The sequence below is a fragment of the Chiloscyllium plagiosum genome, unplaced genomic scaffold, assembly GCF_037043375.1.
Source record: "Chiloscyllium plagiosum isolate Xiang-an unplaced genomic scaffold, Cpla_swu_hap1 HiC_scaffold_19, whole genome shotgun sequence".
Taxonomy (NCBI): Eukaryota; Metazoa; Chordata; class Chondrichthyes; order Orectolobiformes; family Hemiscylliidae; genus Chiloscyllium; species Chiloscyllium plagiosum.
The window spans coordinates 61,468,171-61,482,911 of record NW_028270157.1 but is presented as its reverse complement, the minus strand read 5'-3'; the positions used below and the strand labels follow the sequence as shown (position 1 = coordinate 61,482,911).

General features: G+C 37.9%; 1 protein-coding gene across 4 annotated transcripts in view; it reads left to right on the top strand.

Moving 5' to 3' along the window:
- pphln1 (periphilin 1) overlaps window positions 1–14,741 on the top strand; it is a 121,412-nt gene that overhangs the window by 84,215 nt on the left and 22,456 nt on the right. For 3 of the 4 annotated variants that reach the window (XM_087997444.1, XM_087997446.1, XM_087997445.1), the window contains exons 8-9: window positions 292–411; window positions 3,800–3,937. In XM_087997444.1, the coding sequence (XP_087853570.1) occupies window positions 292–411; window positions 3,800–3,937 (258 nt within the window). The remainder of the gene's footprint in view (window positions 1–291; window positions 412–3,799; window positions 3,938–14,741) is intronic. The other variant, XM_087997447.1, reaches the window with a different exon arrangement.

The following is a 14,741-nucleotide window of genomic DNA, read 5'->3' as shown; positions in this document are numbered from 1 at the left end:
CTGGCACCTTAGAAAAGGCGAGATTTTCTTTTTGATTGACTACTCATGGAACCCAGTGGTTGAAGACCTGCACTTTAAAAAGAATTGCTGTAATCTGCAGGGTAGCTGAAGAAAACATTTTGGCCTCCTGAGCTTTTTAATGCATTTTACTGTACATTCTGAGAGCATTCATCAGAAAAGAAGCAAATGTCACATTAATATACAAGAGTTTTGATTCAAATATTTCAAAATATTTTAAAGATGGAGACATGACATAGAGATGTAGGATTAAAATGCTTCTTGATTTATCAGGCTGCAAACTTTGAAAAATCCAGCAAAACATCTGAGAACCTGAATAAGGAAGGTACAAGTGAATGGTGTTCTGAACAGCAGCAGATTCCAGAGCTGGAAATCAATGAATGTGATAATATTGTAAGTATATTAATTAATAGTAGCTGCTACAAAATGTGTGAAGATTTTCTTTTCTTGCTTGCAGTTCATTCTATAAAATTATATACATGTCTGCAAACCACTTTTTTCACAATTTTCTGCCAAAAAATTCAACTTGATTGATGGACATTACAAATCTCAGTCCAGTTCATTATGTGGGCACACTGTGCAGAAGTTAGATGTTCATCAAATACTCGTTTCATTACTTAAATTATTAATTGTCCAGCTGATACAAAGACCCATTTAAAGATTTTCATGATTTTTTTTTGTGTGTGGCAATATACACACTGTGCAAATATTATCTTCCATTCTTTCTCTTTCATTCCTTCTCTTATCCTACGACCATATATTTTCATTGTTGACAGTGCAGTCAACTTTTAATATGCATGTTGATGAAAACACTCAGCTCTTCCTCTCTACTACTTCCATTAATCTTGTAACAGTGACTATATTATCAGACTGTTTACCTGACACAGTTAATGGTTCACAAAAACCTCTTTCAACTGATCGTTGGAAAGACATATGCCACTATCTTTGGCCCAATCTTCCTTTTGTTTGTGCCACTGATTCAAGTGTTAAAAACAGACTCCTAGTATTAACTGCAATTGAAGGGGCTCTTGTGGGTCAATCAAGCTGTAAACTCATATTGTCGCTGGCATGGGCAGTCCTTGCAAAGAACTCTCACTATGAATGGTTGAGGGTTACTGTCCAAACCAGTTGGCTTTCTGGAAAAGATCTAAAAATATCTTTCTTTGGTAATGTATGATTTTGCCCAGCTTGGGTTGAGACCAAACTCCATTTTATTGAGCACTGAAATGCTCTGCATGCAGGACAAAGGGCATTTATTAAGGCCTTGTGTCAGGAAATCTGAAATCAGTTTTAATCTAGGGGACGTAGAATATTAGAAGGGTGCATGTAAAGTTGTAGGTAGTCATGAGAAACAGTAATTTTACAACCTGGTAATCAGACAATTAGAGTACATTATTCAAAGTTAATTGGCACTGATTATGTATGTACAGTCTGAACAAATCAGAAAATAATGCACTATGCATTTGCACACACACACGTTGCACAATTATAGGGCATAGGCAAAAAGCGTGGTGCTGGAAAAGCACAGGTCAGGCAGCTTCCGAGGAACAGCATGTTCTTTTATAAAGTTGTACCATGATCTGAGCCATAATCAGATGGCTGCATATTCTTGAAACATTTACTGATATCCAAGTATTTGGATTTCTGACTCCACTCTTTCGGTACACTGTATAGTAGTTCTTTATCTGCTTCCTGGTTGTGTGTTTTCTCTGTGTGGATGAGATAGGTGATATTTAAATTTGATTTAGCAGGAGGTATGGGGACCGAGGACATGGGGAGGGAGTGAGAATGCGCAATGGGGAGAGTTAGGATGTGGAAGTTTGGGACACAGGAGGATTGGGGCAGTGAGAGCATGGTGGGAGTGAAGTTAAGAAATGAGGCTTAGTGAGCTTGCAGGAAGGGTGGGGGGGCATGAAGGTGTGACAAGAATCATTCCACATCCCTGTTCACAGTGCATCCCATTTTATAATTGACCCCAAACCCATGTAGATATTCATGCATAAATTTTGGCAATACAGAGCACACATACTGGTGACGGCAGTCACAGCTCTATGAATATATCTCTTAAAGCTATACTGCAAATCAAGCTCTGACGCCTTTACATATGGGATTAGATATCAAACAGAACAAATCAGAATGAGGCTGAAACAACAGTCTTTCTTAGAATATTTAATGGCATTCCAGTAAATAGGGCCAAGTCTTCCTGAAATAATTCCTGCATTCAAGATAAAAACAGGCCAGTTAAAACATTTGTTTGTTCAGTTGAACTAATTTTGAACTCAAACTATTCTGATGTCAGTTGTATGCAACTGAGTATCATGTTAAAACATACCACAGTTGAGGAGGTTCTGAGCACAAATAAATATTAAATTAGAGTAATGTGCACTCAAATTTCCATCCTTGGGTGACCCAGAAAGTATGAAGTTAGTCATTCTTAATTATGCTTTACACTTCAGTCTTATGGAAAGCTATTCAAATACAGCAGGGTTTATCATATTCCTTGTTGGAAAGAATAATAAATGTTATATATTGGCCTGTGAAGCTAGGTTAGTAAGAAGAGTAATTAAAAGTACCTTAGGTGCTGAAACACTGGGACTGGTGGAATCAATAAGTATGGGGTGAACTTATCTGATGTTCTGAGAGGGATTTATAAAAGAGGCATCTGAGGAAAAAAACTTGACCATAGAACATTGAGGTTGAAACTTTATTGCTGGAACAGCACAGCAGGTCAGGCAGCATCCAGGGAACAGGAGATTCGACGTTTCGGGCACAGGCCCTTCTTCAGGAATGAGCAGAGAGTGTTCAGCAGGAGACTTCTCCTGCTGAACACTCTCTGCTCATTCCTGAAGAAGGGCCTGTGCCCGAAACGTCGAATCTCCTGTTCCCTGGATGCTGCCTGACCTGCTGTGCTGTTCCAGCAATAAAGTTTCAACTTTGATCTCCAGCATCTGCAGACCTCACTTTCTCCTCCATAGAACATTGAGGCCAAGTGTTCTGTTTAGGACAATGTTCATTTGACAAAGGGTGTTGCAGAAATAAGATTGAAAATTGATCTTGCTAGTGAGACCAAGTGTTGGAAAGAAGGGCAATTGTCAACTTACACTGGGTTCATGCAAGTCACTAATTGTCTGACTATTTTACAAAGAGAAATGTTCACTGTAAAGATTATTTGATTGTGATGCAAAGATGGAATATTGAAACGAGAGCGGATGTTTTTTTTCTTTGTCTTTAAAAAACTTCTTAAACCTCATCTTCACAACGTTTTTGATTGCCTTTTAACCCCATTGTGGATTGGAATTGCTGATTTATGTCTTCCATTCTTATGTCTAAGTTGAATTTTCTCAGTTGAACTCACTCAGTAAGTTCAAGTATTTGTTGTTTCGATGTTTTGAAACATTCCATTCTGATGTTACATAGAATTATATAGATATCTGCTCATCCTACTTGTTTCAAAACTGCACAAACCATAAATTTTTACCAAAACCAATTACTCTACAAACTCTCTTACTTCAAAAATCTACTGATGAAACAGTTGAATGTCACTCTAAATTTTAATGGGATGCTGTTGGTAATTACTTATCAAGTATATGAAGTACTGTTAAGAAACTGAAGGATGATACCTGTTTTTCCTGGGTTCGATCATTCAGAATAGTTTGAAACTTCTCATGCAGAAATTCTTTGTTCATTTGCCAAACTAATGTGCCAATAAATTAAATTGTTACAATAAAAAATATCACATTCCATTTTTCCATCAGCCGTTCTGTTTCTTTTTTGGTCACAGGATACTATTCAAATGCTATATCCAGATAAATTGGATGATGTAGAGATTAATACACGGAGTGCTATTGAGTTTATAGATCTAAACCAAACAGATGTTCGGACGAGAGCAATTGCTGAGAAAACCAAAGAGATTGAAGAGGTTAGCATTTTAATTTATTTGTTTAATTCTGAATTGTTGGGAGTTCTGTAAAGTCCATGCCAGATTGCAAACCAGAGTATGACTTTTGTGCCCTTGTGGTGCAGTGGTAGTGTCCTGATCTCCAGACCAGGAAGTCCAAGTTCAAATTCCAGGGGTGTGTCATTATTTCTGAACAAGCTGATTAGAAAATAGCTTTAAGCGGGACGGTTAGTGAAAGAGCATAATTTCATGCTCTGTTGATAAGTGCAGTACCAAAATTTGCATCGGACTTTGTTGATGCCTGTGTATTACCATTCTGTTTTTAATATATTACTTTCAAATCTTGAGGCGCTGCTGCACAAAACTAGAGATGCTATGTTTTATAAGGAAAGTAAAGTATTACATCATATTCTTGTTTCAAGAAACTATTCTTCTGACCTTTTTTTCTCTAATCAACCTGTTCAGAGATGTTATTGCATACTATCACTTGCACTATGGCCTTGTGCATCATGAGTTGTGATACTATCACTGCGCCATAAAACCGGAATCATTGTGTGTGCTTTGAAGGTTCCACTATCTATTAGATTAACAAAATTGAATGATCCATGCAAAAAGCACTGAAGCTGCAAGTCCCACCTCTGGAGATTATCTTTGTTTCATTTATTTAAAATTGAAACATTATATTTAAATTTGAGACCAATTCTTAAAGTATGATTTTTGTTAAACTTTCAAACCTCTCATGATCTACATACTGTAATTTAGGAAAGGTACCACTTCATAAAGTTAAAGACATTATAATCATGCAATATGTTAGTATGTGTCCATTTTTAAGGTTAGCAATAGCTAAGTAAGTAAAAACCCAAAGAGTTCATACAAATGTAAATTTAGCCTGCAGACTGGCTTTATACAATAAAACAAGTTGAGAAAATTGACTGGGATAGTCAGAAGAATATTCCTTTTGAAAGTGAAAGTATTATTCTTTTTAAGAAATAATCAGTTCTTCATTCATCATTTTCCTGTTCCAAATATAAAAAGACTCATTTTATTTACCCTCGAGTCTCAATAATGACATCCTGGGCTTTGTGCTGCAATATCTTTGCAATCCCTACATCAATGGGATTTACAAACCAGCAGCCTTGCCATGCATGATTACCAAGGTTGCAGTCTTTTAAAGCATTTCTTGAAATTGAGTAAAATGCTGCTTAAGTATTCGGCTGTCACTATTCATAGAAGTCCTGTACATTAAAGCACTTGGAAAAATACAAAACTCTAGTGACTTTGTTGAAGATACTTCAAGTCAATAAAATGCTGTCATGTCATTAATTAATAACCTTTCTAAGTATTGTGACTGTCATCTTTATTACGTAACAAAAATAATTTTAGTATTCTATTTCTTAACTTGTGAAAGCATAAAAATGTACCTGTTCAAACAAAGTTCAAAAGTTATTACCAATCACTAGAATTATCGTCTTTCTATTGGTCATTTTTGAATGGGCTGTTTAAATAAACTCCATTGAGATCTTGTATATCCACTTTATCTACTTCCAGTTGTTACTTTAGGTATTGAGTTGTGATTTATTTCCATTTTATGGAAACAAAATGTCAGCCAGCCTGGCATAGCTCTTATGCTAATTTTGGTTCTAGAATCTGCTGCTAAAGTTGGGATAAGATTGTGCGTGCAGTGGACAAAGCCTTTTTTCCTATAATGGACTATTCAGATATGAAGTAGCAATGTAAGATGTAGCTGCTCATCTCTAAAGGTATTGCCTCAAATAGGGAAAGACCCTTAATCTATCTCTTTAGAAAATGCCGAGGTCAGTAAGTGAGCAGTTAAAGTTGTTTGTAGGTTTTAGGCTACAGATGAATGGTTGGCTTTATATTTTTGAATATTATTTTGCATAAGTTATAGCTACAGTTATGTGCTAGTTACATTTAATATGCATTTGATTTGTTAGTAGTGAGACCATTGGCATTAATCTCCTCATAGGAATACCCATTTGAGGCTATACATTATTGCAGTATGTTACCCACTTTTGGGTGGAGTTTGCTTGTTTGATAAATGCTGAGGTAGAGAGAGACCACAATGAGTTAGAGGTCAGGGTGGTAGATGAGTGCTTTAAGTAGGTCGAATGGGGCGATGTGCTCCACTGACAAAGGAGCGAGTAGTGAGCTATCAGGGCAGGGATAGCACTGAATGGGAGCGATGGGGATTAGTGAGGGAAGGGAGTTTGAACCCAAACGGTTTGTGTTGGGTGACCCTCAAACTGGAGTTGAGTTTGATGGTTAATTTGGGTCTGGCTTAGGAGGCTGTAATCTGAGGTGGAAGGATCAGAAGATGTTTTGGGAGGGGGTGGGGGGAATGGTATGACAAGTGTGACAAGATTTCTGGATTGGGTCAGGGTGGGGAAGCAGGGATAATAATGGTACTGTCCTGGGGAAGTTTTAGGGGAGGTCAGTGGTAAGTGGGGATAAGGGATTAGTTTAACAGTTGCCCAGGAATTAGCGCAAATTAAGTCCTCTGAACATTCCTGGATAATTATTAAACCCTCAGTTGGAACTCTCCAAAGACTCTTACTCTGTCCCCATGAATAGAACCAAATGTTGTTCAGTCATGATTGAAGGTTTCCACTTGCCATATGAAGATAAAATGAACACCTTTAGTGAAGCAACTGTAGATGGTTAGGCCAAGGGTACCATCCTGAGAAGCTCCTGCAATGATGTCATGGTTCTGAGCTTATTGGGCCTCCAACAACCATGACCAACTTCCTTTGTACTAGGTATGACTCCAACGAGTGGACAATTTTCATTGATTTGCCATTAACTTCAGTTTTGTTTGGGCTTGTGGGATCATGCTACCTTAATGTCAAGGGCAGTCACTCCCATTTTCCATCTTGGATTCAGCTCTTTGTGCACTGTCACAGATGAAGGTGAAGTGATTAAATTTGTGCTGTTCTTTGTGTAGCAGGCATTTTAAAAAACTATTTTATTTTTCTTTTCCTTTTAGAAATAGATGGTGGGGTGTTTCTCTATGTCCAGTTGATGCAATTCAATTTAAAAATTATCTACAGCAAATCCCTTAGGGTTAAATCAAAGTAGGATTCAAAACACGGGAATGTTTTGCACATTCAGTATCTGAAGAAGAAAGAGTCAGTCATCCAGCATGGGAACAGAACTTTCAGTCCAACAGTCCATGCTGAACATAATTCCAAACTAAACTTGTCCCACCTACCTGCTCCTGGCCCATATCCCTCCAAACCTTTCTTATTCATCTACTATCCAAATGTCTTTTAAACATTGTAATTGTACCCAGATCCACCACTTCCTCAGGAAGTTCATTCCTTACACCACCATCCTCTGTGTAAAACATTTGCCTCTTATGCTTTCTTTTAAATCTCTCTCGTCTCAGCTTAAAAATGGTCTTGTATTCCCCCATCCTAGGGAAAAGACAACTATCATTTAACTCTCTATAACTCTCATTAATTTATAAACTTCAATCACATCATCTCTCAACTTCCTCAGAAGTTCCAAATTGAAGTCAAAGATTTTGGCATTACTTTGCATGAATCAGGTCCATATTGTTCGCTATTTGGTGGATATCCTTTCAGTTGTCTGCGTTCAGAAGACCCTTTTGCAGGAGATCAGATACGGGTTAAGGTGCAGCAGTTATACACGAGAAACTAGTTTGCCTGTGAAAATAACAAGGATTCTTTCCAGAAATCAGACTTTTGAGAGAGATTGAGATCGGGGCAGCTATTAATTAAACCTGACAATGCTTATGCTGTATTCTCTTATTTTGTTACTGATATGTAGATCAACGTTCTATAATTAAAGCTATTTGAAACCCAGCAGTTTCAGATGTGCCTGGGATTTTCGATTGAGCCATTTGAGTAAGATTTGATGTCCCCTCGTCAAAATCTATTGTGTTTTGTAGCACATCACTGTAGAATAACTTAAGTCAAACATAATGGGTTTTGATGGCTTTCTTAAATCAAAAATCGAATGTGAAGACACATTGTCTAGATTTCCTGTATGTTGGCTTGACTGGAATGTTCATAGAAGTTGAAGCTATTTCACTCCAAAGAGATGCAGATAATAGCTAGAAATTTTAGAAGGTGCCCATTTGCCCATTCCTTGTTTGAAAGCAGCCACTTTAAAATTCAGCAAGAGTCCATTTAAAAAATAAACAAGATAATATAGTTTAAAAAGCACAATTTAGCACCTCTTCTGACCTCCAGTCATTACTTGTGGACCGAACTGACCCTGGCAGAACCCAAAGCATTATTGAACTGTTATTGCTGTGTAAGTGGCATATGATCCGTTGTTGATGACACCTTTCATCACTTTCTTGATACTTAAGGGAAGGCTGATGAGGTGGTAATTGGCCAGATTGAATTTATCCTATTTTGTGTCAGGACTTCCCTGAGCAATTTTTCACTTTTAAATATAGATGCAAATCTGATAGATGTAGTAGAAAAGCCTGGTTCGAGAGAAGACTAGTTCTTGGGTACAAGTCTTCAGTACTATTGCTGGAATCCTGGCAGGACCAAGCGCCTTTGCAGTATCCACTGTCTTCAGCTAGTTCTTGATATCACATGGAGGAAACTGAATTGGCTGAAGATGCGAACCTGTGGTGTTCAGGACCTTGGGAGGAGTCCAAGATGGATCATTTACCTGACATTTCTGACTTGAAAAAAAATGTTTATATCAATTTATACCAATGTGTTAAAGCTTTCGTCATCAATGAGGATGGTGATTTTTGTGGAACATTTGTTTAATTGAGCAGTTCCATGTCCAGCTAGATGTGGCACTGCTTCAGAGATTTAGTGTGATTGATGGTGTATCCATCTTAGCTGGCATCATTCTTCCTGGTACCCTACTCTCCTAGCACCTTAATATCGTACTTACCTTATGTCCTTAGCCTTTGACAGCAGCAATGCATAAGGTAGTGTGATAATAAGGTATCAGTAAGAATGGTGTCAGTTGAGATTGGTGCCACCTGGGAAGAGGGTAGACTGCCAGATGAGTAGGGATGGGTACCAGCTGAGGAGAGAGTAGAGTGACTGAGCAAGGTGCCAGACCAGTAGGGTATCAGCTGTCTATGGTGCCAGCTGGGGAGCTGCTAGGGTGCCTGAAGTCAGATGCGTAAAGGGGTAAGGTACCAACTAAGAGTACTAGCTGGGTAGGGCTAGAGTGCCAGTTGGGAGAAAGTGAGGACTGCAGATGCTGGAGATCAGAGTTGAAAAGTGTTGTGCTGGAAAAGCACAGCCGGTCAGGCAGCATCCAAGGAGCAGGAGAATCAATGTTTCGGGCATAAACCCTTCATCAGGGAAGGGCTTATGCCCGAAACATCGATTTTCCTGCTCCTCGGATGCTGCCTGACCTGCTGTGCTTTTCCAGCACTACACTTTTCGACTCAGGATACATCTTGCCAAACAGAAAATGACCCATTTCTGCTCTTTTTCCTGTTATCTAGCCAATCTTACATTCTGCTGATATGCTATGCCCCATATCATGAGCTTTTATTTGCCCCAATAACCTTTGACATGACATCTTGTCAAATGCCTTCTGGAAATCGTAAGTGCAATACAGCTACCATTTTCCCTTTGTCCCCAAAGCAATACTGCTCAAACCATTCCAGTTAATTGAATGAAAATAAAAATGTTCAACTATTCAAGTGATGTAGGTGTCACTGGCTAAGTCAACATTTCTTGCCAATTCGTAATTGCTCCTGAGAAGGCGAAGAGCTGCCTTCTTGAACCACTGTGTTCCATGGTATACCATAATGCTGTTAGGAACTAAAATCCAGGATATTGACCAAGCGACAACATGGAAATGATTCTGTGGTTCCAAATCAGGCTGCTGTTTAGCTTGCAAGGGGATCTTGCAAATTATGGTATTGCCATGTGTCATCTTCTCTAGTCATTCGAGGTGGTAGAAATTGCACATTTGGAAGATGCAAGCACAGAATCTTTGGTGAGCTGCTGCATTGTCTCTTATAATTGATACACATTACTGCCAGTGTACATTCCGATAGCAGAGGGAGTAATGTTGAAAGGGTTTGATGGAGTGTCAATGAAGTGAAATAAAATGATGAACTGCAGATGCCAGAGATCCAAAACACAAAAACAGTACTGCTAAGACCTATTAAACAAAGAACAAATCAAAAGAAGCTTTTTCAAATGCTAGTGTTTACTTTAGTAGTCAACGATTACTGAATAACATTGTCAAAATCACAGGCACTTTCTAGTGTTTAATTGCTGGAGAAATCTGGATTTAAAAAGCACATCAGCAGTTAACATGGTTGGGGAGAAGTTGTTTGTTTATGGTCCGTGGAAGCCTTCCAGCAATAGATTATGCTATTAATTAACTACGAACAATTGTACAATGCCAACTTTACATTTTGATATTTTGGGACTTTTTGGTACTTATTTTGCAAGAGGACTTTTTAGGAGTTTTCAATCAAATTGACTTCTGCTTCCTCCTGCAATTTGTATCTTTATTTTTCCTGTTCTGGGAATGATGCCTCACACTAGGAACTTCAGTATATCTCAAAGCACAGTTCCTTATGTGAACAATAGTGGGAGATGTTACTGCAGGGAACATTGACAATGTTCTTGTCTATCATGTACACAGTATCGTGCTAGACAACTGCATTGGAGAAGTATCTCTATACTTCAGAAATGTTTTGTCATCTGTCCTAAATGATTTCCTACTTAGCTTAGTGCCAACGTTTTCTTAAGGTATGCATGAAGTGTCTTGGGAGGGCTAGGGCACTGTATAAACATTTCTATATTGCACCGTATACGTTTTTGTTAGAAGGATCCTTGTGCAATCACTTGTTGCCTTCATAGATCAACTGTGGCCACCATCCATGCTTCCAGTATCTGACTGTGTATGCCTGGAGTGTATTTACTTATCAGTACGGCTTATATTGATTTTAAAAAGTTGTATAGCCATGTTACTTTTTGGCATACAAAATAAATACAAAATGGAAACTTTTCAAATTACACAAAATTACAGCGCAATAACATTCATACTGTATAAATAGCTAAATGTGTTTAAATTGTGGAATTTGTTGCGAAGAAGGGGTTGGATGACTCTCCTCTTTTCCTACTCATTTAACAGCAAGGTTTAATTTTTTTTTGTTTGAAAAACAATGTGTTTGCTAATTCAGTGAAGATTTAACTGTTTTTGTGCTTTGATTATAAAATACACAAGTAGGTAGGCTTCACTTTTTAAAAAGAATGGCATTTATTGCAGTTTACCTGGTTTAAGAGAATAATACAAAGGCTCCAACCTCCTCACACACAAATAGATAAGAGTAGAAGGGTAAATTTAAGCAATTTAAAGATCATTTAAAGTCAAAGGATAAACTGTTCTTCAGCTTGGTGATTTGGCTGAGTTCATGCTGATCTCCGTAATCCTCCTGCATCATGGCTGAAATGATATAATTTATCTCCTGTTCTAAAGATAGCAACAAGCAGGGTTGAGTTCTTTTTTTGAAATATCTTCAGCAAAAATGATCAATTTGAAGCTTGCAAGCTCTCTGAACACAAAGAGAGACCCATACAAGGTTCTTACTTTATTTGTCTCCAGTGCTTGTCCTGGTCTGCAGAGAAACCAGGTACTTAAAACATGGAGAGTTAGAGGATCTTACGACAAGGCAGTTATCTCCAGCTATGCATTTACCCCATATATATTCCTTTCATAATCAAAAGGCTTTGCCCAAGTAATTTTATCCGACATTTTGACTCCACCCAGTTGAGTACCCAGTTGATTGCCTGTCTAGATGTGTTGATAATGAGATGGGAGATGGCTTCCATTCGTACTCCTTCAAGGCAATTGTTTCTAGTGAGGCTTTTCAGACAGGTGGGCTTCACTTGAATATAGAAGGTACAGTGATGTAAATGTGTAGCCATCTTTGACTGCAATTTCAAATCATCGGAATGTGGCTTTAGCCTTTCTAAAACAAATTACTTTGTTTCCAACTAGTAAATTTATAGTCTTTGTTTCCATCGAGCATAGCTTCATACCACACCTATTTTAGAGTATCAGTATTGTTCTTGGAAAGGTGATTCCACCATATTCATATCAAAAAAATTTGAAAGATCACAGTCCATATGTTTGAATCTTGTCTTAAACCTAGCTTTTATAAAAACAAATGTAATTTCTTTTGCCCATCTCTTCTGACAGCTTTAAATTCACTGAAGCTGCCTCTCCATTGCTGTGCGCTTAAGTTGTTCTTTGCTTCAGTATGTTGTCATAATTAGCCACATTGCAATTTTGTAGAACTTTCAGTATTTAACTTGTAGACATTCAAGGTTATTATAAAAATGCATCTATAGAGAGATCTATAGAGATTCTTATTAATAGCTTGGGACAGTTATATGTGGAGACTAGATTCCAGTTTAGTCTGACTCAAATCAGTTGTCATCAACTCTTCAAATTGCAAGATCCACAGAGAAGTTGTTCTGAGAAACATAAAATAGCCACTCTGCTGCTTTGTGAACTGATCAGCATCCCTTCAGACTCTGTGTATCAAACTTAATCTCCAGCATCTTCTATATTTGGAATAGATGTTTTGCTCAATATTATAATAGGACGACATTACATTTAAATCATATTGTAATATTCATGTCAGAGTGAAGTTATGATGGGGTGGGACTTTGGTCGAAAGGCAGAGGCATTAAATTGTTAAAACAGTTAATACTGAATTTAGCTATGTTTGTTAATTCCATTCATTCCCAAAAATAATGGATTCTACTTAAGTAATCATTAATTGTGTATGGTGGTGATTATTTTGATGCTTTTCCACCGTTAGTACGCCTTGACTGTTGACAGAGGGCTTTATTTAAGAAAAATGAGATCTGTTTTTACTCTGGATGTATCTATTGGTGCTTTGTGTATCCTTCAATGTTTTGTTAACTGTGGCTGTGACTACGTTTTGATGTTCACAAGCAGAAACCATTTTCAAATGTGTTGACAGGACTGATGATTATTTCTTCAGAGAATGAACTGGAAAACTAATTTTAAACACATCAGTGTTTTGTTGGACATGAGCTGAATGGTTCTGATATGGCAGTAATCTGAAAGCAGATCAGAGTGTACTATTTATTGCCTGAACTATAATACAGCAATTTTCTTTTATTTGCTAAGTAAATTATGTGTTGAACTAGTGTCAAAGCTGCCCTGGCAGATTCCTATTTATCCCGATATGTGGGGAAATGTTCTTGGAAAATGCTGCACATGATGTGTTTTTAGTCTGCCAGCTGAAGTGCAAAATACACTGACTCAGGAAGAAACTGTTAAAACACATTTGAGGTGATGTGGAAATGCTGCAAAAACATTATATATTATTCTGGCTATTGTTGTGATAAACCAACTTTTTTGAAAACAGTTGCATGTTAATTTTCACTACATTAAAGGTGCTATGTAAGTTCTTCTATTATTAGCAGAATCTTTAAAGTTTCAACTGGGTCTTTGCTGCTTTTGCCTTGCACTTCTTTGTCTGAGTAATCCTGATGCTATATTAGGGAATAATTCATTTGAAAGTGGTATGTAAATACAGAGCAGTTAATTAACTATGACAGAATGTAAGCAATGCAGGCAAGATGAAGAGAAACCTACCAGAAAAGGCAAAGAAGGGAGTAAGTGAAATAAACAAATGCGATGGATAGCAGCTTATAAGTCACCCTTATTTAGGCCTGTACTCAACATATACATTGATCTCTTCTTCTAAGAAAGGCAAAAGATGCATGTGAAATTGGCCTCAATTTTCCACTTCTGATGCATGTTTTGCTCATTCGGTCAGTCAATGCATGGGATCAAGCAGGTCAAATTAATTCTGTTGTGAAGAAGATGCACAAAAGTTGAAGACACGCCCACATGATTTATTGTTATCATGTATACCTGAGTAGAGTGAAAAGTTTTATTTTCAAGCAGTACAGACCCATCATAACATACAAAGACATACAGATTATAGGGTGTTTAGACAGAGCGAGGAATACAAAATCAACATTAGATTTGAAGTTAGAGAGGTCCATTCAGCAGTCTAATAACAGCAGGGAAGAAGCTGTTCTTGAACCTGTTGGCACATGTGTTCAAACATCGGTATCTTCTGCCTGATGGAAGAGGTTAGAAGAGAGTATTACTGAGGTGGGTGGGGCCTTTGATGATGATGGCAGTCTTTCTGCAGCAACGGGAAGTGTAGATGGAGTCCGTGGATGGGAGGTTGGCTTTCGTGATCTGTGCTGTGTACGTAACTTCCTGTAGTTTCTTCTGGTTCTGGGCCGAGCAGTTGCCGTACCAAGCAATTATGCACCTAGATAGAAAGCTTTCTATGGTCCTTTTGTAAAATTTGGTGAGAGTCTTTGTGGGCATGCTGAATTTCCAAAGTCTCATGACTGCACAAGGTAAGCAATAAACAGAAATGGTACTTCTGGCAAAAAAAAGTATGAATTTAGTTTCAGGCTGAAAGCCACAATGTTTGCTAACATGTCAATCAATGGCTGCAGTGAGGTATTTGTTTGTGACAAACTGGTTCAAGAAACAAAGAAGATGGACAGATTCTGGCCTGAAGAAGGTGCTCAAGACCAAATGCACCAAGAGAACAGGGATTAGGCACTGACCTGATTCTGAGTGGCACATATTAATATGGATCTTCAGAAGTCATCAGAAACGTTACATCATCACCAGATATACCATGTAATTATAGAGTCATCGAGGTCTTCAGCACACAGAAAAGGCCCTGCAGCCATTGCGTTTACGTTTAGTCAAAAGCAACCACCTATCTATTCTAACCACATTTTCTTGCACTTGGTCCATT